The sequence below is a fragment of the Galeopterus variegatus genome, unplaced genomic scaffold (assembly GCF_000696425.1).
Source record: "Galeopterus variegatus unplaced genomic scaffold, G_variegatus-3.0.2 Scaffold2394, whole genome shotgun sequence".
Classification (NCBI taxonomy): Eukaryota; Metazoa; Chordata; class Mammalia; order Dermoptera; family Cynocephalidae; genus Galeopterus; species Galeopterus variegatus.
Genome location: NW_007728505.1, coordinates 235,752 through 258,747, shown reverse-complemented (window position 1 = coordinate 258,747; position 22,996 = coordinate 235,752). Strand labels below are relative to the sequence as shown.

Sequence of the window (22,996 nt, the reverse complement as noted above, 5' to 3'; positions counted from 1 at the left end):
TGGGGCTTCCTGTGAGTTGCTAGCAGTTCCCCAGCACTAGTCTCTGTCCAGTCCTTTTGCCACTAGGCTGGGAGGAGTGGATTGTCAGAGGTGTCTTCCACCTGACCTCAGCCTGGCCTTTGAAGCCCCTGCTGGCCTCTGTGTGACCCATGTGTCCTGTACAGTGGTTGTTCAAGCCTGGACTCTGGACGCAGACCATGGGTTTGCATCCCAGCATAGCCACCACTAGCTGTGTAATTTTGTACAAGTTTCTTAACTGCCCTGTGCCTCAGTTTCCCCATCTGTAAAACGGGGATAACAGCCTCTACCTAGAATAATAGTGGAGATGGAATGAGCTCATGTGCAAAAAGCACTTAGAATGTTTCTGGCATGTGGTGCATGCACTATAAGAGCCAGCCATCCTTCTCCTTCTGTGGCTGGTATTCACCCACCCGTTTCACCCCTCACGCCTTCCCCTGGGCCACTACCCTTTCTGTGGCCTTGGAAGTCCAGGTTCCTCCATCCAGCTTGGTTATTCTGCCTAAGTGCAGAACCATCGAGAACCTGGGCAGCCTTCAGGGTCCAGTGGTGTCCCCAGCGAGATAGGTAGCCCAGCTCCTCAAGGCCGCACCCCTGTCCTGCAGCTCTTTGACCTCATTTATCGTGAGGAGACGCTGTTCAACGTCATCAAGAGTGTGACTCGCAATGGCCGCTCCATCCTGCTGACTGCCCTGCTGGCCCTCATCTTGGTCTACCTGTTCTCCATCGTCGGCTTCCTCTTTCTCAAGGATGACTTCATCCTTGAGGTCGACCGGCTGCCTGGCAACCACTCCAGAGGTCTTGGGGTCTTCTTCTCCTGGGCGGGTGTATGGGGATGACATTGGGCCCAACAAGTGACTGGCAGTAGGACCACGACCTATAGCACTTCTCCCACCAAGCTCCCTGTCTGTTTCTCTTTGTGGGTTCTGGAGAGGTCTAGTTCACCCTATCTGCCTCTCTTTCCTGTGACAGATTGAGGGGTGGGAGAGCCTTGGGTGGAGCTACTTGCAGACCCCGTCATTCATGTTAAACTCGGCATTTGCAGGGGCTGCCTGTGTGGCAGGCTCTGGGGTACAGAGATCCCTCCCTGCCCTTAGCTGCAGCCCAGTGCGGGCAGAGGCAGGAAGACCGTTAGCTGTAGCCAACAGCGGAGAGCTGGCAGGATCAGGGAAGGTTTCCCGGAGGATGGACCCAGGGGGATAAAGCCAGGCATTTGGGCATTCTGGTGACCTCATCCATGTTCCCTCTAGCCAGCCCCCTGGAGATGCCACATGGAGCTGCCACATTTGTGGGCACATGTAGCAGGGACAACATGGACTGTGTCTCGGGGGTCTCGGTGCCTGAGATCCTAGAAGGTGAGGCTCGTGGGTGGGTCTGCAAGAGTCCGGCTGGGGTGGGGGCAGAGGCAGGTGGCTGGGTCTGAGTGCACTCTCTGCTTTCAGGGGATGAGGAGCCAGACAGCACAGAGCGGGCCTGTGACACTCTGCTGATGTGCATCGTTACTGTCATGAACCATGGGCTGCGCAACGGTGGCGGCGTGGGCGACATTCTCCGCAAGCCCTCCAAAGATGTGAGCACCCCCTTCCCCATCCCCAAATCCACAAGCCCAAGCCTCGGTCTGGATCAAAAAGTGTGAAGAGTCCTGCCCTCAGGTCACAGCCAGTCAGAGCAGCTCAGCCTCCTCTCAAATCCTCAGTGTTGACCTTCCCATTTGTATCCCCTTTTCCCTGCCTTCCACACCCAGCCAACTTCCAGGTCCCTTGCTGCTGAGCTGTCCCCTCCCCCAGCTCACTGCAGACGCTATAAGGAAAGACCTTGGCACCACACTCTGCCCCAGGGCTAGGGAAGGTGTGAGTCAGGCGGAGCAGTGCTGGGCGCTGGCTTCTGCACAGCCCACAGCAGGGGGAGGGAAGCTTCATGAGCAGGCCTCATGACTTGGCTTGGGCAGCCAGCATTCCCCAAATCCAGTCCACCCCCAGTTGCTTGGGAGTGAGAAGACACCTCCCTGGCCAGACAGAGGGTTTCTAGAATGTGCAAGGCCAGGCATCCTTAGGGTGGGGCAGAAGAGCTCAGAGCTGGCTCTTCCCCTAACTAAAAGTTAGGGGCACAGACAAGCCGAGACTCGCAGCCCTAGCTCCCTACGCCAAGCTCCTTCTACCGCACTTCTTCCGGCGTATCCTGTCTGGGTCTGCTCTTTCCTAATCCAAATGCAGGGCTTCTGGTTGCGATTCTTGCTCCGTGGAGCCAGGTTGGGTCCACTCCACCATCTTCACAGTTCCTGGATCTAGAGGCCCTCGTTTCCTTCTGTTGGGGTCTGGGCCCCCATTGCCACAACCTGCCTGTCTTGCCCCTGCAGGAGTCGCTCTTCCCAGCACGAGTGGTCTACGACCTCCTGTTCTTCTTCATCGTCATCATCATCGTGCTGAACCTCATCTTTGGGGTGATCATTGACACCTTTGCCGACCTGCGTAGTGAGAAGCAGAAGAAGGAGGAGATTCTCAAGACGACGTGCTTCATCTGTGGTGAGGCCTGGTTCCTGCTCGGCAGCCTCGGTTTGGCTCTTCCTTCTGCAGCCACTGGGGAGCCCTTCCCTGGGGCTGATGGCTTGATGGCTGTCTTTGCTCATTCCAGAACTGGGGAGAACGTGACCCTGCCTGAACTTGGAGTAATAGAAGTGGGTGGGCAAGGGCCTCAGGGACCATCCCTTACACCCTCTTGGATTACACATGAGGACACTGAAGCCCAGCAGTGGCCTCAAGCTTCTAGTCTCAGACCAGTGCTTTTCCCACACCTGGTCTGAAGCTCTAGTCCCCTCACCAGCCACGTCAGGCTGAGGAGCAGGTGTCACCTGTAGCACACATCCCTCGTCCAGCTATTCCTGCTTCCCCTGGGATGGGTGTATTTTGGCGTTTGCTCCCAGAATGCTTAGCTGCCATCGCAGGAGGGCTGCAGCTGTGGCCGGGCAGGATCTCCACGGCTAAGTGGCTGGTGCTTTAAACAGAAATGACCTAAATAGTCCAGAGTGGGCTGTTGGAGCAAATGCCCCACTGCATCGAGGCCATGTCCCTGCCACCAAGTGGCCCCACACGGCTCTTGGAGGCCCATAGTTTCATTCTCGCCCTCTGCCCGCAGGTCTGGAGAGGGACAAGTTTGATAACAAGACAGTGTCGTTTGAGGAGCACATCAAGTTGGAGCACAACATGTGGAATTACCTGTACTTTATTGTGCTGGTCCGAGTGAAAAACAAGACGGACTACACGGGTCCCGAGAGCTACGTGGCCCAGATGATCAAGGTGTGAGCAGGGCCTCATGGGGCCCGTGGGCGGCTGTGCCACAGGCAGCCAAAGCAGGCTTTGTAGAGTGAGAGTTGCTATGCCCCAGAGGCTGTCAGGGCTAGGGTCCCCAGTCTCCTGGGTTCTGGAGAGGAGCTGCTGCATCTGACTGCTCTGCTCCGGGTGGCCTGGGGGAGGGGTGTGGACAGCTGCAGACACTTGTTGAAAGGTCAGCAGGAGAGTGAAGAAGCAGCTGGAGCCGGCGCTCGGCTACGCAGGAGCCCTGCCAGCTGCCTACTGCTGCGGAGGGGCCGCCTCGCTCTTCTGCTGTCAGGAAAAAGCCCATAGCACACTTGTTAGCCCTGAGGGATGAGTGTGGTGTCCCATGGCCCGTGGTGCAGTGATGCTGAGGAGGGGTGGGAGAGGGGGAGACTCTGCCTGTGTCCCGTGATCTGTGGGTCACTCCGAGGGATGTGACCTTTTCTAGCTCGGCGAGAGGGAAGGCAGTTTCCTAAAGTCTGGATGGTTCCAGGCTGAGAGTAAGCTTGGAGAAACTTAAAAATTTCAGACCAAGAGGAATCAAATATAATCTGTCAATTTCTGTACTAATGAAGGGAGTGAAGGCAGTGATGATAAAAAAAAAAAAGTTGTTTGTCTTTAAGTCTATTCTTTGAACTGATCTTTGAGTATAGATTTATCTGTCGGTCTGAGAATTCATAGCTTATGACAAGGAACCAGAAAACTGCTTGCTGTCCCCTCCCTCCCACTCCTTCCATCCCGGAAACGTGGCTTTGCCTCTCAGACACGTGTCAGATGCCAGCCCTCCTCAGCAGAGCCTCCCGCTCCCTCAATTTGCCATCTGTCTGGCTCACATCTTCCTGGAGTGTGGGGCGTGCGTGTCAGGCGGGAGGGAGGAAGGAAGGAAGGAAGGAAGGAAATTCAGGGTCTGGGTGCAGAGGCCTTCCCCCCACCTCTCGTGGGGTGTCAGGAGAGTAAACAGATGGTGCTGATACCAGTGAAGCACTGAATCTCAGTGCACGGGGCCGTCTAACGGAAGTCAGCCTGTCACCATGGCAGAGGGTTCACTGCCAGCTCACTCTGGCCCTGGGGAGGACCCAGGTCAACTCAGATTTTCCCATGACACATTCCTGGCGAGTAATTTTGTCAAGGGTGCGGTAGCAGCCTCCCCCCACGTTATGGTTTTTCTAACCAAGGCCTTCCTAGGCTGGGCCCAAGCCTGTTCACCCCACTGCTGATCTTTTTCAGAACAAGAACCTGGACTGGTTCCCCCGGATGCGGGCCATGTCCCTAGTGAGCAACGAGGGGGAGGGAGAGCAGAATGAGATCCGGATTCTTCAGGACAAGCTCAACTCCACCATGAAGCTGGTGTCCCACCTCACCGCCCAGCTCAATGAGCTCAAGGAGCAGGTGTGCACCCTGCCCCACCCTGGCCCCATCCTTGGGGTCCCACGTGGGTGAGGGGGGACTGTGTACTGTGGCCTTTGTGCCCTGCCGCCCCTGCCCATTTTTCCCATTGGCCTGGGATGTGAAGGCATGTTCCAGACACACTCTCCCCTCCATGGAATGTTAGGCTGGGGTTGGTTACCCCTTCCCCGAGCCTCTGAAAGACAAGGCCAAGCAGAACCTTGGCAGGGGTGTCGGGCTGTCTCTGTCCTACACTCTCTTCTTCCTGCAGCTGCTAGGGAGTCCCTCCAAGGGGCTCACTAGTGATGGGGGAGTTTCCAGATCCCCACTTACCCAGAATGTCCTCCTCTGCATCTGGCAGTGACACCAGGAAGATCAGGCAGCCCCTCTTTTAGGTGGGGTGGTTTCACAGCTGCACCAAATCAGGGGTTTGTGACAGGCTAATTGAGAGCGGGGGATTGGAGTTGACATCCTCACAGCACCCCAAGTGGGCCTGGCCTGCCATCAGTGCTGAATGGCACCTGGGTCCATGGGGAAGGGTGGGTGCCAGCCCTTCTTCAGTGCCCGTGGAGAGAAGGGCACTGGGCGACCTGACCAGGCCTGTTGGCATCTATTTAACTCTAGATGACGGAGCAGCGGAAACGCAGGCAACGCCTGGGCTTTGTGGATGTCCAGAACTGCATGAGTCGCTGAGGAGACTTCGAAGGCCCCAACAGAGGATGCTAGTCACTGGAGACTGTGACTGGGAACAGTACTGCCCCTTCCCTTGGGTTGGTGGCCTGGCCAGCCCCACAGCCTGTCAAGGGCAGGTGCCCACCCAGCCTCCAGCTCCCATTCTGCCAGCCATCCCTGCACCAACCCAGGCTTTGGCCAACATGGACGGGGAGCCTCAGAGCTGAGTCCTGCCTACAGCCCTTAAAAAAAAAAAAAAGACTTGGAAGTTCACTAGGATTCAGTTTACCTTATTGCCTTAAAGGAAGATAATCCTGCAGACCTCTGTCCCTTAAAGTAATAACTGACATTCCTTTGTAGTCTTCCTTGTGGGTGGTTAGGAGTGGGGTGACCTTTCTCTCCAAGCACTACATTTTGGTTGCTGCCCGCCTCTGGGGGAGGTGGCAGTAATGCTGTTACTAGTGACTTTAGGGCTTTGTTATTTAACTCATTCCAAGAGTGCTGTGCTCAGATCTGCTCACGGCTGCATAGTCCCTCTGTGCCTTAGACCTGCTGTAGACAGTGTGCAGACAGCTTCAGGTGGCCTGATGGCACAAGGATGAACAGCCTTGCTCCCAGGACCTGCCTCTTCCTGAGCTTCCTGGGGAAGAGTCACAGTCCCAGGTGACAAGGGCTGAACTGTGTTAGAGTGGCTATTTTTTGACTGCTTATTTTTTCTCCTTTTGGTGAAATGTGTTACAAGTCCTTTGGTCTGAGATCTTATATGTTAATTGCCTTAAATAAATTAATAGAAATCCAGTTCACTAAAAAGGATGCATTTACTGTACTCCCTGGGGACTGTGGTGATTAACAGGGCACGCTTGCAGAGGACAGGCATGCAAGCCCTCCTACTGGCCTGGCCTCTTTTCAGGCCCCCAGGAGATGGTCTGTGTGACCATCTGCCTCACAGCGATTCCTAACCAGGGGTCCCTGGACAGAACTGTATTTCAGTATAACTGGTTTCCGTCGTAATCCTGTGGATTTTATTTTACAGATTTCAGAACATACTGAGGAGTTTAGGTACAAACGAGGTTAGGAACCCCCTTGTACTTCCCACCAATGAGGGGAGCTGTCATCCCCTGCCCTACCCCTTTTCTCAGCAGAGTTCCTGACAGAGGAAGCTCAAGTAGGGAATGTGAACATCTACCAGTGAGAGCCAAGCTTCCATGGAGTAATAACGTGACCCTGTGTGTATCCCCAGCCAGTGACGTCTCTGTCCTGTGGCCTCCCACAGAACCTGCCCACAGTGCCGAAGTCAACCACAACCTGAAGCCCTGCCTGGCCAAGGCCTGTCTATAGCTTCTCTGTCCCTTGAGCCAACTTGGCACATGGATTTTTGCAAGATCAGGAGCAGCAGCCTGAGCTCCGTCCTTCTCTGAGTCAGTGGGGATGAGGGCCAAGCAGGCTTTTCATATCTCCTGGCCTCACCACCTCCCTGCTGCTTTCTGTTTGCAACAGGATGCCTTTTAGGTACTTACTGCTATTTTTGGCTTCCTCCCAGGAGCTCCTACAACAAAAGGGAGCCTGAGAATCTTGGCAGGAGATGGCCGGTCCCCCTGTTGGTGAGGTGGGGGCCCCTGTGACCGTGTAGGAAGCACCTTGTGCAAAGGCCTCGCTACCCTCCCTTGTTGGGCCCAAAGGGAAACCTGCATTTCCTCTCCCCAGGAGACTTCCCTACCCTGACCGGTGGTCGTGGCGGACAGCTCAAGCGGTATCCCTTCTCAGTATGAAACTTTCTTTACAGCAACAAGGGCTTCCTTTCTGTGAAGGCTAGATGAGATTCCCAAACCGTGAGGTCAGGGGAGATCAGGGCAGTTTTATTTACGATGGCAACATACAAGACTCCACACTTAGGTAGGTCGGCGAGATAAGGACTGAGCCCAGGCCTTGTGCTTCTCCTCAGGACCCTTGGGGGCAAACTTCTCCTGAAGTTTTTTCCACGTACCTTTGTTCATTTCCTTAAACTCTTCCAAGGTGTCTGCAAAGGGGAAGATGAAAAGACAATCCTGAAGCCTGGTTATCTAGATTGATCCCATGGGTGTTCCCAACACAAGCATGCCTCGCTTTTCGCACAGCTTGGTCCTAAAAAAGGGCAGTGTAGACCCAGCTTCTAAAAAGTGGACCCAACAAGGTAACACAGAAATGACTGTTCATGGTGACTAAGCCCAGTGTGCCAGGCCTGTGCCTAGCACACCGCACATGCACAGCGGACTCCTGCCCTCCTCCCCCTCAGCATCCATACTAGAGGGCAAAGAAATGGCACTGCAGAGTCAGCAATGCAACCATGGGCCCAGGTGCTTTATCACAAAACTTGGCCTGCTCCACACCGACCTTGCTATCTCTACTTTTCAGATGTGGAAACTGAGGTAGAGGCAGGGTACATAACTTGCTCGGGTCACACAGCTAGGAAGTGGTGGAGCTGGGATTTGAGCCTGGCAGTTGGTCCCACCACATGTGTGGAGTTGAGCAGACACTGGGGAGGGAGATGGATTTGGGCCTGAATCCCTGCCCATCCTTTTCCCCACTGGGTCCCCTCAAGCAATTTACTTAGCCCTCTGAGCTTCAGGTTCCTCATCTGTCTAATGAAGATAAAAACCCCCACCTCAAAAGTCATACGGATTGAAGGATATAACGGAGGTAACCTGCCTGGCACCTGCCTGCCCTCAGTGGAAAGGTGGCCATCTTCACCACTGTGAAGGCAGGAGGGGGTGGTGAGAGCTGCTTGGGTCCTTGTTTAAGAACACACCCCCACCCACACAAATGCAGGGTTTCTCAGCCTTGGCACTACTGACTTTTTCAGCCAAATAATTTTTCACTGTGGGCTGGCCTGTGCTTTGTAGGATGTTTAGCAGTATCCCAGTCTCTGCTCCCTAGATGTCAGTAGCACTTCCACGACCCCTCTTGCCAGTTGTGAGAAAGAAAAATGTCTCCAGACGTTGCTACATGTCCCCAGATGTTGCCATATGTCCCCTGGGGGGGGGGATCACTTCCAGTAGGGAACGAATGATTTAAAGCCTTTCCAGGGCTAAAGTTTCATGTCTAATTTTACCTGTATTTTGGGCCGAGCCCGTGGCGCACTCGGGAGAGTGTGGTGCTGGGAGCACAGCAGCGCTCCTGCAGCGGGTTCGGATCCTATATGGGGATGGCCGGTGCGCTCACTGGCTGAGCGCGGTGCAGCCGGTCTCAAAAAAAAAAAGACAAAAATAATAATAATAATTTTACCTGTATTTTGAATTTAGATACTCTCGTAACATTGTTTAGTTTTCATAGTCTGAATTTTCATCTAATAAATCTTCTGGAGAAAAAAAGAAGCATTTTTTTTTTTTTTTTTGAAAAGATGACTGGTAAGGGGATCGCAACCCTTGGCTTGGTGTTGTCAGCACCACACTCACCCAGTGAGCTAACCGGCCATCCCTACATAGGATCTGAACCCGTGGCCTTGGTGTTATCAGCACCGCACTCTCCCGAGTGAGCCACGGGCCGGCCCAAAACAAAAGCATTTCTGAACAAAATAAGTAACTTATGTATTAACAATGTTTATTGTCAGTGAGCTCCTGACTAAATTAGAACATGCACTGTATTTCAGCCATGAGCCTAGCATCCTGCCCTGAGACTTTCCAGACATCCAGATTACTGGACGGGGCACAAAGAATGACACTGAGGGATCACTGTCCATCAACAAGCCATGAGACCTTTAGTGCCCTCTATGACCCCAAGCCCAGGGTGGACACACACAGGACACAGACCACCGCCACATTTCAGACTGGCCAGGCCCTCAATCTTCTCACATAGGTGCTCTAAGTCTTTTCTGCCCCATCAGAAGAAACACTCAGTAGGCTTACTCCATAAAGTTGCAACTAATATATGAGGCTTGCTGTGAAAGCAGAAGTTTCCTGGAGTTGAACTCCCAGCCAGAGAAAGCTGCAGCACAGGACAGTGGCGGGGAGTCCTATATCTCCCGTCCCTCGCTGCTGCCTGTTCCCCACTCACAGAGGCTTCCCTGAGGGTTCACAAAGACAGCAGAGGAAGGGCCTCTGGAACTCATTTCCATCCTAATTTCAAGTCCAAACTTTGCTCAAACTCTCCAGGGTCCTCATGATGACACTGCATCAATGCTGGTAATTACATCAACCCAGGGATGTGGGAGTAAATTTATATATCAAAAAAAAAAAAAAAAAAAAAAAGTCGAAGCTGACCAGTTAGCTCAGTTGATTAGAAAAAAAAAAAAAAAAAAAAAAAAAAAAAAAAAAAAAAAAGTCGAAGCTGACCAGTTAGCTCAGTTGATTAGAGGACGGTGTTTTAACACCAAGATCAAGGGTTTGGATCCCCATACTGGCCAGCCACAAACAAACAAACAAACAAAAAATGCCAATAAAATGACTGCCTGACTAAAATATCTTCACCCCAGTTTTCCAGAGAGTATTGTAATAAAAATAGCGTCAGAGTTGACACACAACAGTAGGTGACATCACCAGGTTTTAATCTGTTCAGAAGGTAAAAGCTTTCTAGAAGGCCAAATCCCCAAACCTCAGTTGTCGAAGGCTTCCAGAAGAAGAGGAAAGAGAAATTTCTAGAGTACCAGAAGGCAAACGTTTCAGGGCTGCGCCCTCCCAGAAAAGGTTAGCCTATTTTTGTATACAATGTCTTCAGCAATAAAAATAGTAATTTTCCAGTACCTGCCTACTTCAGCTCTGGCTCTCCCCCACCCCCCATCTTCACTGACAATGGAAATAGGGAAGTAAGCAGGGAATCAGCTTGGCAGGGAGTTTCCTTGTTAATCGGGTCTATCAATGACTCCAAAATATACCTAGTTAAACAACCCACATGACCATGTCCCCTGGGTCAGATAACTCTTAGGCGGATATCCCCATACACATTTATTGAATGGCTTTTTGTTTTAATTAAAACCCTCATTGTTTATAAAGCCCCCTTAGGACTATAAAAATAAAATTATTTTCCTTCCATCCTGATTTCAAGTACTTCCATTTGGCAAATATGTATTCCCCTGTTCCCTGCTGCCCAGCCTTGAATTTAAAAAAGCACTAAAGATGGATTTTCTCTTTTAAACAATGCCTTTGACCTTCTCCACGTTCTGTGGCCCAAAAGCATGAGCCCTGTAGCTTCAGAATATCCTATAGGCTATTCCATGAGACTTTCCATCAAGCAAAGCTGTCTTATTAGACAATTCCCCCTGGCTGCTCAAACTCAAGGAATCATTTGCAAACCAACCAGAAAGGGCAGCTGTGCTTTCAATACCTGTGGACAGAATTAGCTTGTACTCTTCCACGGACAGGCCACTGAAGCTGGTGTCTCTGGGGCGAGGGTACTGGTCACAGGCAGAGAAGAGAGAACAGAGGGAGAGATTAGTTCTGCAGCACACAAGCCTTGCTCTCTAACCATAGTTCCCCTGGGCCTCAGAGGCCAGGCAAGGAGAAGAGCAGCGCCACCTTGCGCTCAAGACTTGGCCTTGCAAGAACTGGAACTGTCTCAAGCAGGTGACTCCTACCTTAATACACATGAATTCTCTCCGGAAAATGCAGGCTCTGATTCAGAAGGTCTGGGTGGGGACCATGATTTTGCATTTCTAACCAGCTCCTAGGTGATGCTCATGCTGCTGCTCATGGACCACACTCTGAGTAGGGAAGGTTCAGAAGAAAACTCTTTTTCATGTAGGCTTTTCCATTTGGCCATGTTTATTTGTGGAGTTCCTGAACATATTTTTCAAGTCTGGGAAAAACCACACTAAATGGAATCTGACAGTAATTGTGTCAGGGCCCAGCTTTGGAAAAGCCCAGCTTTGTCTGATGGAACTTTGCCAATCATCCCATTTTTATCACCAGAGTGTGAACTATCAGTTCCTTCAGAGTGGATGGGAAAATATGTATAAGACCATACATATTTTTGGTTGTCAGATATTCCCAGGAGCATACACTGGCATATAAAATATATGGCTTTTATTCATAATTTTAAATGGCTTTTATTTGGAAGACCTAAAAGCCTCTACCAGGAATGTTCATTGGCTTGGTTGAAATTATTGCTTACATTTGAAAACGGCAAACTCCCAATTCTTTACAAAACGTTGTATAATCAGAGTCTCACTCATTCTTACTGGTTGTCCCTGGTCAGAGGGCTGGGGGTATAAAAGACGATGGCCCACTCACCTTGTGTTTGTAGTAGTTTGAATGGAGTCGTGCTAAGCTCTCATACATCTGATCACAGACCTCAGGCTCTGCAATCTGAAAAACAAAGACCCCTCAAGGAAGTGAGCAAAGGAGTCCTGCTTCCCACACTGTGTGCACACCTTGAGGAGGGACCATACTGAATAAGGCATTTACGTGAAGCAGGCCTGCTGCTAGCACTGGCTTCTTCACCGTCTAGGAAGCAAACACAGCCTACAGCTCCACTATTAGAGATCACCTTTTTAGAGGAATGGCTCCATCTCATCAACACCCCAACCTACAGAAAAACCCGATCAATCAATCAGCAAACACACACTTGTTGAGCATCTGTGATGCGAACTACCATGCTGCAGTGGGAGACAGCTTGACAGAAATGTAACATGGGCAGGGCATGCTCAGGACAGTGTGGGCCACAAGAATTCAGAGGGGGAGTCCCCACGTGCTCGAGTAGTCAGTGTATGACAGAAGTGAGAAGAAGGAGGCATAGGAGTTCTTAGGGAGGCACAAGAGTCGGGGAGCAGAAGGGAGGATGGGGCCTTCCAGGTGGAGGAGTTGGCATGCTTCAGCCTGGACCAGCCTGCCTGGGGGCCAGAAAATACAGTAAAGGAGCCTGGGCTAGAGAAAAAGAAAGAGCTTTTTGAGTTAAACCTTCAGTAGGAAATGTATTAGATATTTTTTATGAGGGGCAAAAAAAAAATCATCTTAGTTTTCATCTGTGGTAAATGGGGAGCTGCTGAAATTCTACAAGAAGGAAAGAAACATGAAGAAGGCAGTGTTTAAGATGAGACAGGTGAATTGAGGCGAACTAAGATGGGGACTGCAGTAAGGTCCTGCTAGAAAGAAGAGGGCCCAGAACACTGAGGCCTTGCGACAGAAAGGGGAAAGAAGCAAATCCTCTGGGTGCCCAAGACAGCAGTGCCCCTGCTGGAAATTCCTCGGAAGACAGGCAACATAGAGAGGAGATGAGAAGTGTTTTTTTCCCTTTCATACCTCTTTTTAATTTTCCCTTCCCTCTCCCGTTGCTATAATTTAACTATAGTTCTCTACATTTTTTCTACCAAGAATTTTGAAAGCTCCCTAGAACAAAACTTTCTCTTTTATGTTTTTCATCAGAATCCAAATGATGGATTTTTTCTAATTTAAAACCTTTCTTGAAGAAGGTAGAGCATAAATAAATCAGTAGTTAAGCGTTTTAATAAGGCAGCTCTGCTTCTGCCTGTGTGCGTGTGTCAAATGAGGTCTCCATCTCAGAGCAAACAAAAAAGAGGATCTGTCATTTAATTCTACCTGACACATCCCTGGGTTCGGGCTACTCATCACCAAAATGCTCAGGTAGATCCATCAGAAGAAAAAGGATTATGGGCTGAGGAAGTAGCCAGTGTTTGCTGAATAATAATCAAAGGCACCTGAGTGGACAGAATGGAGGGGAAGTGTGAAGCTGGTGACTCTCTGCCGGTCACCTCTTCCAGGGGAAAGTCCAGCTGGAACAGAATTCTGCAGCACGCACTTTGGAGGAATGCATTTGGAACACTGTTTCTTCAGCAGGGCATGCATAACCGAGAGCTAACTTACCAGAAGGTGCAAGACACAAAAGGAAAAAGAGAATAACACTGGTGCAAAGTTTTAAACCATATCACTTAGATTATTAAAAGATAATTGTGCATTTCATCTTTTGCTTTCTTACTTGTGCAGATTTGTTCACTTTTAAATTTAACAGACATTTACTGAGAGCCTACAGCATGCCTGGCCTGTGCATGAGCAGGGGACACTCAGGTAACTGAGTCTCCAAGGCTGTGGAGTCAAGCTGCCTAGGTCGAACCTTGGCACCATCTGCTGTCAGCTACGGGATGTTGGGCAAATCACTCATCTCCTTCCCAAAACACACTTTAAAAAAATTTTGCCCCATTTGCTTATCATTCTCTGTATCTGTATTATTTTTCTCATCCATTCAAAAGTAGGAGCCTAACCCCTTCACCCCATAATATTTCAGTGTGTATTTCCTAAGAATTGGGACATTCTCTTACATAACCATAGTTCAATGATCAAATTCAGGACATTTGATATTGATATAACACTATTATCTAATCCACTGTCCATATTCCATTTCTGTCAATTGTCTCAGTAATAATCTTTGCAGAAAAAACGGATCATCTACTGCTTTTAACTGTCATGTGTCTTTAGTCTCCTTTAATCTGGGGCAGTTCCTCAGCCTTTGTCTTTCATGCGTTGACATTTTTGAAGCACACTAGCCAACTTAACCTTTCTTTTAAAAGAAAAGATAATAATAGCCCCTATTTCTGAGGGTGGGTGAGGATAAATGAGGTAATGCCTGGACTGCTCTGAATTCTAGGCCTGGAACAATGATAAATGTGATTAGTTTTTGTTATGATTATTAGCAGTAGATAGTTATGGTAGTAAACACAGGTTCCTACCTCATCACCTGAAAGGGGAAGGAAACCGCACAATTCAGGAGAATCCAGGTGGCAGTGGAATGAAGGGGTGCGTACGGGGTGCTGTGGGCCCAGGGAGGAGGGCAACGACCCTGCCAGGGAGCCAGGGAAGAAGTGCTGGAGAAGGCCCAGCTGAGGATGAGTGTGGGTACCAAGAAGGAAGTGGGGGCACTGCAGGCACAGGACCAATTGAAGCACATGGCCAGGGAAAGGCAATTGGGACACTACCAGTGGATCCGAGTGGCTGGTGTGTACTGCTGGAGTGTGGCGCTAGAGGTGGAAGTGAAGATGAATGAGAGGTTGCTGGACCTGCCCTGGATGGCTCTCAGTAGTCACTGAGCACTCCACGGTCATGTGAGCGGGGCTCAGATGCCAACCCTTGGTGTCTGCCAAGTGAGCAGCTGTCTGCTGCACCTGGTCTTCACCTGATGGCCGCTCACCAGGACCTTCTGCTCCTACCACCATCCAAACCCCTTCCCAACCAAGCTCTTCGGAAAGGAGTTCACACGCTGACTCACCTTCCTCCCAGGGCCTTTCTCCTCAGCTCAAACCTGCATTCACACCAGATCCTCACCCTCAGAAATCTTGCCAACCCAAGTTCCCCTCCTGCTTCTTCTCCAACTTCCCAAATGGTGAGAAGTTGCCAGAGGACTGCTTAGCCACCTCCCCCCACACCCTCAAGTGGGTAAGGAGGGTGTGGTCCTTCCTTCTCATCTTTTTCCATCTCTGACAGGTAGCAAGGCAGAAAGGAGAGGCACAGGGAGGACAGGGTCACCCTTGCAGAGTGTTGCTCCTGTGAAGGCCAACTGCACAAGGTCTTTGTGCAAAAAACAAAGTGATCCTTTGGGCCCCCTCAACCTCTTCAACTTCCCTCAGTGTTAAACAGACAGTACATTAGATGGTTTACATAATGCCTGGAGCTCAATTTGCTATCTGAGAAGGAACTAAACACCTACAAGTCCTAAAAATGGACTTATCCAATCTCCCATTTAAGGTCAGAAGGTCTCTAACCTAGGCTGTAAACGGGACTCAGTGGAGGTTGATGGGAGTTTGAGATATGCCAATTTCTAGCCAAGTTCTTACCGCCTAAGGAGAGATGCAGCCATGGCCAATTCTGGGTTCCTAGTCACACCCAACAAAGCTCAGCAACTAAACAGTATTGTTTACTACTTAAAAGGATATCAATGGAGATATCTAATTCCAGAAGCCTCACCACACACTTACATCTTACACTTTATTCACAGACTCCAGCACAAACATTCCTGAATTTTGAAATATAGTTTTTCTGATGAAATGTACTGTATATTTTTAGAAATATTCTTATATACAAGCTTTAGATTACCTGATTTTGCATTCACATCTAATGAGATTACAGACATTTTAGGACTAATAGCAGTGCTGGGTTTGAAAAAGCAAGCAGTGTGCACATTATGAAAAGTTCAGCACTGCTCCCCAAATGTGAATAAAATAGATGGTCAATTGACGAAGTGTCCTTTATAGCTCTATTTTTGCTCCTTTTACATTTCCCCTGTTCAGTCGTCAGTAAATTTCTCTTTACCATATTAAACTTTCATACATACAAATCTACATCGGTGCCGCAGGCACTGATTTTGATTTTCAAAATTGAATTTTGGGTGGTGACACCAATGGGTACAGAGGCCCCTACCCCAGTCACACAAAGGGACATATAAGCACTTCTGGGAAAGGGTGTTGCAAATTGTTTTGCTAATTAAGGTAGTGATGGATTCTGTCCAGGAGGATCTATGAAAAAAGGTTTTCGTGACTTGGTAATGAACTTCTGAAATGAGTTCATTCAGTTATGGGAGCCTATTCCCTTCAACTCAATTAAAAAGATATTTCTTGAGAACCTACTATGTAGAGAGTGCTGTGCTAGGGGACCAAAAGGGGACATAAAGACGACCCAGCCCCAGCCCTGGAGAAGCTGGCAATCAGGCTAAGGAGGCAAGATGCCCATGATTAAAAACCAACCATGCCCAGGGCAGCGTGTAACTGAGAGCCAGAGCTGCGCAACGCTGGGAGCTACAGGTCTCAGGTGGGAGCTGCACATCTCAGGTGGGAGCTGCAGGTCTCAGGTGGGAGATGGCTGCCAGGCTGGGCTGACAGGGAAGGTGTGGAGGGAAGGACTGAGTTTGACTGCAGTGACAGTGCACAGAGTGACAGGAAGCTGCAGCCCAAACTCTGTGGAGCATTGACTTCGGAGCTGGACCTTGGCATCAAACAGTACAGGACAAGGGTGTCTCGGACAGGTGGGGTTCTTAAAGGGAACCCAGGGAGGGCTTTGAGGGCCTGGGAAGCCACCAAATTCTTAGCAAACTCTGTCTGGGTTTCTGGTGGCTGGGAGGAGGGGGGGTGATGGTGGTGTGCTGCTCCATGGTGCACTAGAGTCTCTAACTGTATTATGGCCAATTTGGGAGGCAAAGAGAAGATACCCTCTCTGAGGCTTGTGTTGGGGCTGGTGAGAAGCAAGGCTGGAAACACTGGCTGGGACCAAGGACAGAGGGCACTGAAGGTCTCATAAAGCTGTCTGCCACTTGTCCAGGAGGCAATGGGCAGACCCCAAAGATCTTTGAATAAAGTGGTGACCCACTGGAAGTGGTCACTAATTTATCCCTTTAGGAGGAGCACCTGCTTCTTTGAATAGGCATAGACAACTGTCACCTCTTGGTCTGAACACTACCTTAACTCACTCTAGCTCCACTCAGAACGGGAAGAGAAAAAAAGATGGAGGTGTTTGCATTCCCTCTTAGAGATGATTTTCCTCACAACTCCTGTTCTGCAGTGGGTTCAATATTATAACTAAAAATAGCATACTCTGTTCTTAGGCCACTCCTTAAAAACTTGATTTCAGGGGGCCCAGAAAGGGGGTGAGCAACGCTGATAGGGCTTCACCAAGGCCAACACATGCCAGGCAGGGGGGCGAGCTCCCTGCCTTGCTGAGGAATGCCAAAGACCAGGTCTCAGTTGGATGACTGAGAAAACATAATCACATAAAACCTTTGAATTCTCCTCTGAGAAGGTGGAAATATGAGGGGTCTTCAAAAAGTTCATGGAAGGATTTGTATTATCTTAGAGTTCTATTTTTCCATGAGCTTTTTGCTGTGTCACTTACATTACTACTAATCCAAGATAAAGTTTAGCTTCTTTCAAACTGGGCCAATATTACTCAGACTTGGATATGACACAGTTATAAGGGCTGGCTTCTGCTCATTGGCCAGCCCCTTCCTGGGCAGCAGCACTTCTAGGCTGTCCCTCAGAGCTGTGCCCTGTGCTAGATTAGGGGGTGTACAGCCTCAGATCTTTAAGAAGCTGCTTGTGCACCTCATGAACTCATTAGAAGGATTTGCTCCTTTCCCCGTAAAGTCAACAATTACAGTTGTTTTGCCACTTCTCCCATGTTGTGATTCTTTTATTAAGGTTTCAGAGCTGCAGGGAACCCGTGTTCAGTTAAGCAAACTGTATTCAAAGGAGGCAAACCTCATAAACTCTAACTTCAAAACACCACATAATAGGACATAGAATGTTAGAGGTGTTACATGTGTTCCTGCTCCCACCATCACCTCCCCTCTTGGTGGGTATAGGGTGGACCATTAGACTCCCCAAAGGGCAATTTGAGGTGTAATAAATGGAGGCAATGGTTTTCATACTCTGCTTCCGTGTATGAATTATTAATGTGCCTTCTAGTGAGCCTGGCTTTTCTATGCTGGTGTCCCACCACGACCATCCTCCCTTCCATCCACGCAGGGGAGGCAGTGTCTGGGACAAAGAAAAGCAGGTGGGCAAACACAGAGAGATGTTTAATCCTTTCCCAGAACTATCCATGGTCCAAAAAGGTTTGAGCAGGGAAAGAGGGGAAAGGAGTGGCTTGATGTTCATGAAGCGAGAGACTATTCTAAGAAGAAATAACTTGGGAGGAACAGCAGCTGAGCAAAGGCCAAGCACCCAGAAGATGAGGCGAAACCAGGGCCAGACGGCTGGGTCTGTTTCTTACTTGTCTTGTCTCTTGCTGCCAGGGTACTCCAAGTAAGCTGTTTTGTTTTTCTGATTTTGCTTCTTCGCCTGCAAAATGGGAACAGTCGTGGCTACCTCACTCAGCTGCACTAAGGATTAAATTAAATGAGATCATGCCTGCAAGAGTGTGCCATGCACCTTTCAGGTTTATTGTTAGGACAAAGGAAGCTAAGAGGCCAATAGGAAAACTGCCTGCCTCTCTCCTCTGCAGGAACAAAAAGCCGCGTGAGCAGAGCTACCTCCCCCTCCTGTCTTTCTGGCACTGGCATAACCAAGGGGTGGTTTCATACCAATCAGCCACTGGGTCTAATCCCTGCCTCCTGCTGCCAGTTTAATGATGACTCTACCAGAACCACCTTTCTTTCTCAAGGTCTTTATAAATCATCTGGGGGTGTCAGTGGGAGTGACTCACAGTGCTGTTCTCAATCCCAGCAATGGGCTGCTCCCCTAAAAAATTATCACAAAGATTTACTAAGCCTAGACGCATTCTCAGGTGACATCAGGATGAGGTAAGACAATGGTCCTGAGTAATGCACCTGCTGCCATCACTCTACAGGGAATGCATTCATCAACTGCTTTGGAACTATCAACCGAACCATGACTTGCATCTGAGCTATGACTCAAACCTGTGTGGGCCTTCAACTGATCTCTAGGTGATGACAAAGGATGACAACTCCAAAAGAACGCTCTACCCTCCTTCACTGGCTCCTCGTACACTAACAATCAAGGAGATGAATGTCACACTCTCTCACCTCCCCAAAGATCCAGCCTCTGACCAGCCAACTGCAAGCTCCTTAATGGTAAGGACTAGGTTATGTCCCTCTTCTGTAGTTCCTATAGTTCTCCAAACACAGAAAATTCTCAACTCAGTTCTCACCACTCAGGACAAACAGTCCCTTCTCATTCTTCATTACTTCTCTCCATCTAGTTCCGCTGTATCTGCAACTAAACTCAAATGACTTTGGCCTAATGAGCTATAACCAGTTATTTATCTATCTACTCATTCAGACATTGAGTATTTTTTACATGCCAAGAACTACGCTAGACTTGGGGAGTGGCGGGGGGATGGCATTTTCTCTATTCTCAGGAAGGTCACACTAAAAATATGTAGGAAGCACAGCCCTAGAAAATCTATGGGGTTTGTGGAGTTGGGACAAGATACAATTCTTGCCTTAAAGATCTTTACACTTTGGGCCAGTGAAGATCACTAGAAACAGTGTGAGGGTCCTGAGTGTAACATGATCCATTCTCATCCCACACCTCAGGAAGTCCTGGGCCAGATACCCCATCCATGTCACCACCCAGTCAGCAATCCAGTCACAATGATGCCACTGGGTGTGCTCTTGCTCCATTAGTGGGCTGGCTTGACTTTGTGTTGGGCTAAACTGCATAAAAACAAAAAACAAACAAAAAACCATGTTCCTGCTTTGACCAGTCTTGGCCAAGTTTCACAAAAGTCATTTCTTCAGACTGTGTGTATTTATCTTATTTCATACCTCTGACCTCTTGCCTAAGACTTACTCTCAAATATCCCACTGCCTACTTAACATTCCACTTGGCATCTCAAGATTAACCTAACACCAAACTTAAGATGTTCTCACACCCAACTTGTTCCTCATCTAGTCTTTCCCATCTCAGCAAAGGGCACCATCTTTCACCCAGTTTCTCAGGCCAAAAAAAATCCTGGTGCTATCCTTGGTTCCTCCCTTTCCCTTTATCCCACATCCAATATATCAGCAATTCCTGCTGACTTGGTCTGCACATTATAACTTGCATCCAGCCACTTCCATTCCCTCTGCTGCCATCCTCATCCGACCCACCACCATCCCTTGTCTAGGTCACCACAGTAGGCTTCTCTCCAGCCTCTTTGTTTCTGTTCTTGCCCCCTATAATCCATTCACCACATACAACCAGAGTGATCTTTTAAAGAAAGTAAAGTGGGTCACATCAGCCCCCTGACTAAACATCCCCAATGGCTTCTCACTGGCTTTATAAGATCCAACTCCTAATCAGAGCCTTTAGGATCTACTGTGCCTGGCTCCTGACATCCTCTGACCTCGATTCTTAGCAAACTTCACCTCACTCACTACCCTCTAGTCATTTCGGCTTTCTTTCTATTCTCTAACATTCCAATCTGCCTCCTGCCTCAGGACCTTTGCAAGTGCCTGGAATGTCCTTCCCACCAAGTGGACACTATTGGCTCATCCTCTTCCCTTAGGTCTTAGCTACGTGTCATCTCCTCAGAAAGGCTCGGCTAATGTACTCATGCTACCCCTTTACCATGCTACCCTATTTTCTGTCCATCACAATACTTATTTGGACTGTCTTACATATGTCCATTTGTTTATTTGTCCTGCACAGGACCTCAGCTCCCTAGCACCTATCATAGTTCCTGCACATGGTAGGTGCTCAATGAATGAATGAGTCCCAGACCTGCAGCACCAACCTGGAGGGGAGCAGGAACGTCGGCCTACTACTCACACGTGGGGTACGAGTTGAGGACCAAACCTGCTGCACAGGCTTACAGGGGCCCAGGAAGAATACAAACGCGTCGTGGGGGGGCCTAAAGAGGGTCAGCGGTTAGTACACCACATTGCGAGGTATTGGCACCGGAAAAGGCCTGTGGCCGTCACCATCTGCGACTGGTGTTGTGGGTCTCAACGCTGCTTACACCTTGAATCACCTGGGGAGCTTTTAAAAATACGAAGGCCAAGACTCCGCCCCCAGAGATTCTGATTCAATAAAGCTGAGTGGTCCTGGGCATCTGGAGTTTTAAAAAGCTTCCTGGGCAATTCCAAGGTGCAGCCGGGTGAGACCACTGGGTAGCACCAACGGGCTTCGCTCTCCCCAGCTCCTGGAGGAGGAAGAAGTCCCCGTGCACGTGCGGCCTGGGAAGCAAGGCGCGCGCATACGCGGGCCCCGCCACTAGCCCGCTCGTTGGCCCAGCTCATGCCTCGTCCTTTCCTCCCCTCGCCCCAGCCACCTCCCCGCCGGTCACCTGGGTGTTCTCTCCCTCCCGAAAGGCCTGTGCAACCCGCTGCCGCAGGTAAGCGCCCAAGTCCCGGCCCCGTTTGGTCTCGTCCACTGGCCATTCCTCACAGAGCTTGAGGAAACGCCGGTAGCGGCTGGCCGCCATCTTGGGCCCCGCTATTCCCGCCCCTGAGGGAGGAGTTGGCGCGGACGGACAGCGCTTGCGCACTGAGGCTCGCAGCCTTCCCAAGGTGGCATGGAGGGACGAGTGAGCATGCGCGACTTCGCAGGCGCCCTGCCGCTCTCCGGTTAGGGGCGCTGCTCGCATATCTCTGCAAACCGAGCTAATTTAGTCTTCGGCCTCCTGGAACCGGCCCAGCTCCCAGGGGCAAGGCAGACGTGGAGTACCCCAGGGACAGATTTACTTCTCTTTTTCAATGACTGCACAAGGTCGAAACTGAAAAACCCTCCTCTGACACCTCTGCTACTTTGCATAAGCGAATACATTTGCTTGTAAATACATGTTATTGGATGAAGATGTGGTGAACTTAATCACGTAGCACGCACACGACACGTTGTTCGCGTCCCCCTTCTCCCTTGTGCCTGTCACTTCCGTTTGGTACTCTGCCACAACTCCTTCCTTAGTGCTCCCCAGCCGTTGTCCCCAGCCCCTGTTAGTATCCGTTTTGTGCCTCCTCCACCTCCACTCCCACCCCCACCGCCAAGCCAGCCACTTTTCCTGAAGGCACAGGTTTCCTAGCCCGAGCAATATCAGATGGGTTGATTTAGCCTTAAACTTTTTATTATTTTTTATAATTTATTATTTTTTATTGTGATGAAATACATATAGCAAAATTTACCATCTTAATTTTTAAGTGTACAGTTCAGTCGCATTAAATACATTCATAATTGTGCAACCATCACCACCATACATTGCCATAACTTTTCGTCTTGTAAAACTGAAACTCTGTATCCATTAAACAGTAATTCCCCATCCCTACCTCCCACCCAGACCCTGGCAATCACCTGCTTTGTGTCTCTGATTTTGGCTACTCTAGGTATCTAATATAAGTGGAGTCATACAGTTTTTGTTGTTTTGTGACTGGCTTATTTTACTTAACATAATGTGCTCAAGGTTCATCCACGTTATAGCATATGTCAGAATTTCCTTTTTAAGACTGAATGATATTCCATTGTTTGTATATACCACATTTTGCTTAGTCATTCGTCTATTGATGGACATTTGGGTTGCTTCCACATTTTAGCTATTATGAATAATGCTGCCATTGTTGGGTGGGAGGGGGGAGAGGGAGGAGGGAGGGAAAAAAATAAAATAAAATAATAACAACAAAAAAATGAATAATGCTGCTATGAACATGGGTGTACAAACATCTTTTTGAGACCTTGCTTTCAATTCTTTTGGGTATATTCCCAGAAGTGGAACTGCTGCATCATATGGTAATTCTATTTTTAATTTTTTAAGGAACTTCCATGCTTTTTTCTACAGTGGCTGTACCATTTTACATTCCCACCACCAGTACACAAGCGTTCCAGTTTCTCCACACCCTCACCAACATTTATTACTTTGTTTTTTTTGATAGTAGATGTCGTACTGGGTGTGAGGTGGTATCTCATTGTAGCTTTGATTTGCATTTCTGTAATGATTAGTGATGTTCAGCATCTTTTCATATGCTTATTGGTCATTTGTATATCTTCTTTGATGAAATGTCTGTTCAGGTCCTTTGCCCATTTTTGAATCAGGTTTTTTTTTTTTTTTTTTCCTTTTTGTCTTTTTTCGTGACTGGCAATGGATCGCAACCCTCAGTGTCGCGCCCGTACCGGACTGGGACCGGCAACGGGATCGCAACCCTCGGTGTTGCCCCCGCACCTCGCTCAGCCAGTGAGCGGGAACCGGTCTGTATGTGGGATCCGAACTCTCGGC

At 49.2% G+C, this 22,996-nt stretch overlaps 2 protein-coding genes across 2 annotated transcripts in view; one reads left to right on the top strand and one right to left on the bottom strand.

Moving 5' to 3' along the window:
• LOC103597698 (inositol 1,4,5-trisphosphate receptor type 3) overlaps nt 1-6,197 on the top strand; it is a 41,284-nt gene extending 35,087 nt beyond the window's left edge. The window contains exons 50-56 of the mRNA XM_008581565.1: nt 624-816; nt 1,269-1,373; nt 1,461-1,588; nt 2,375-2,540; nt 3,151-3,311; nt 4,557-4,718; nt 5,340-6,197. Of these exons, the coding sequence (XP_008579787.1) occupies nt 624-816; nt 1,269-1,373; nt 1,461-1,588; nt 2,375-2,540; nt 3,151-3,311; nt 4,557-4,718; nt 5,340-5,408 (984 nt within the window). The 3' untranslated portion in view covers nt 5,409-6,197. The remainder of the gene's footprint in view (nt 1-623; nt 817-1,268; nt 1,374-1,460; nt 1,589-2,374; nt 2,541-3,150; nt 3,312-4,556; nt 4,719-5,339) is intronic.
• A 1,025-nt stretch (nt 6,198-7,222) lies between these two features.
• LOC103597697 (ubiquinol-cytochrome-c reductase complex assembly factor 2) lies at nt 7,223-21,254 on the bottom strand. Its single transcript, XM_008581564.1, has 4 exons — nt 21,083-21,254; nt 11,588-11,662; nt 10,683-10,752; nt 7,223-7,404 (listed from the first exon to the last, which is right to left on the bottom strand). The coding sequence occupies exons 1-4, from the start codon at nt 21,218-21,220 to the stop codon at nt 7,277-7,279; spliced, it is 411 nt and encodes a 136-aa protein (XP_008579786.1). The 5' UTR covers nt 21,221-21,254; the 3' UTR covers nt 7,223-7,276.
• Nucleotides 21,255-22,996: the final 1,742 nt, after the last annotated feature.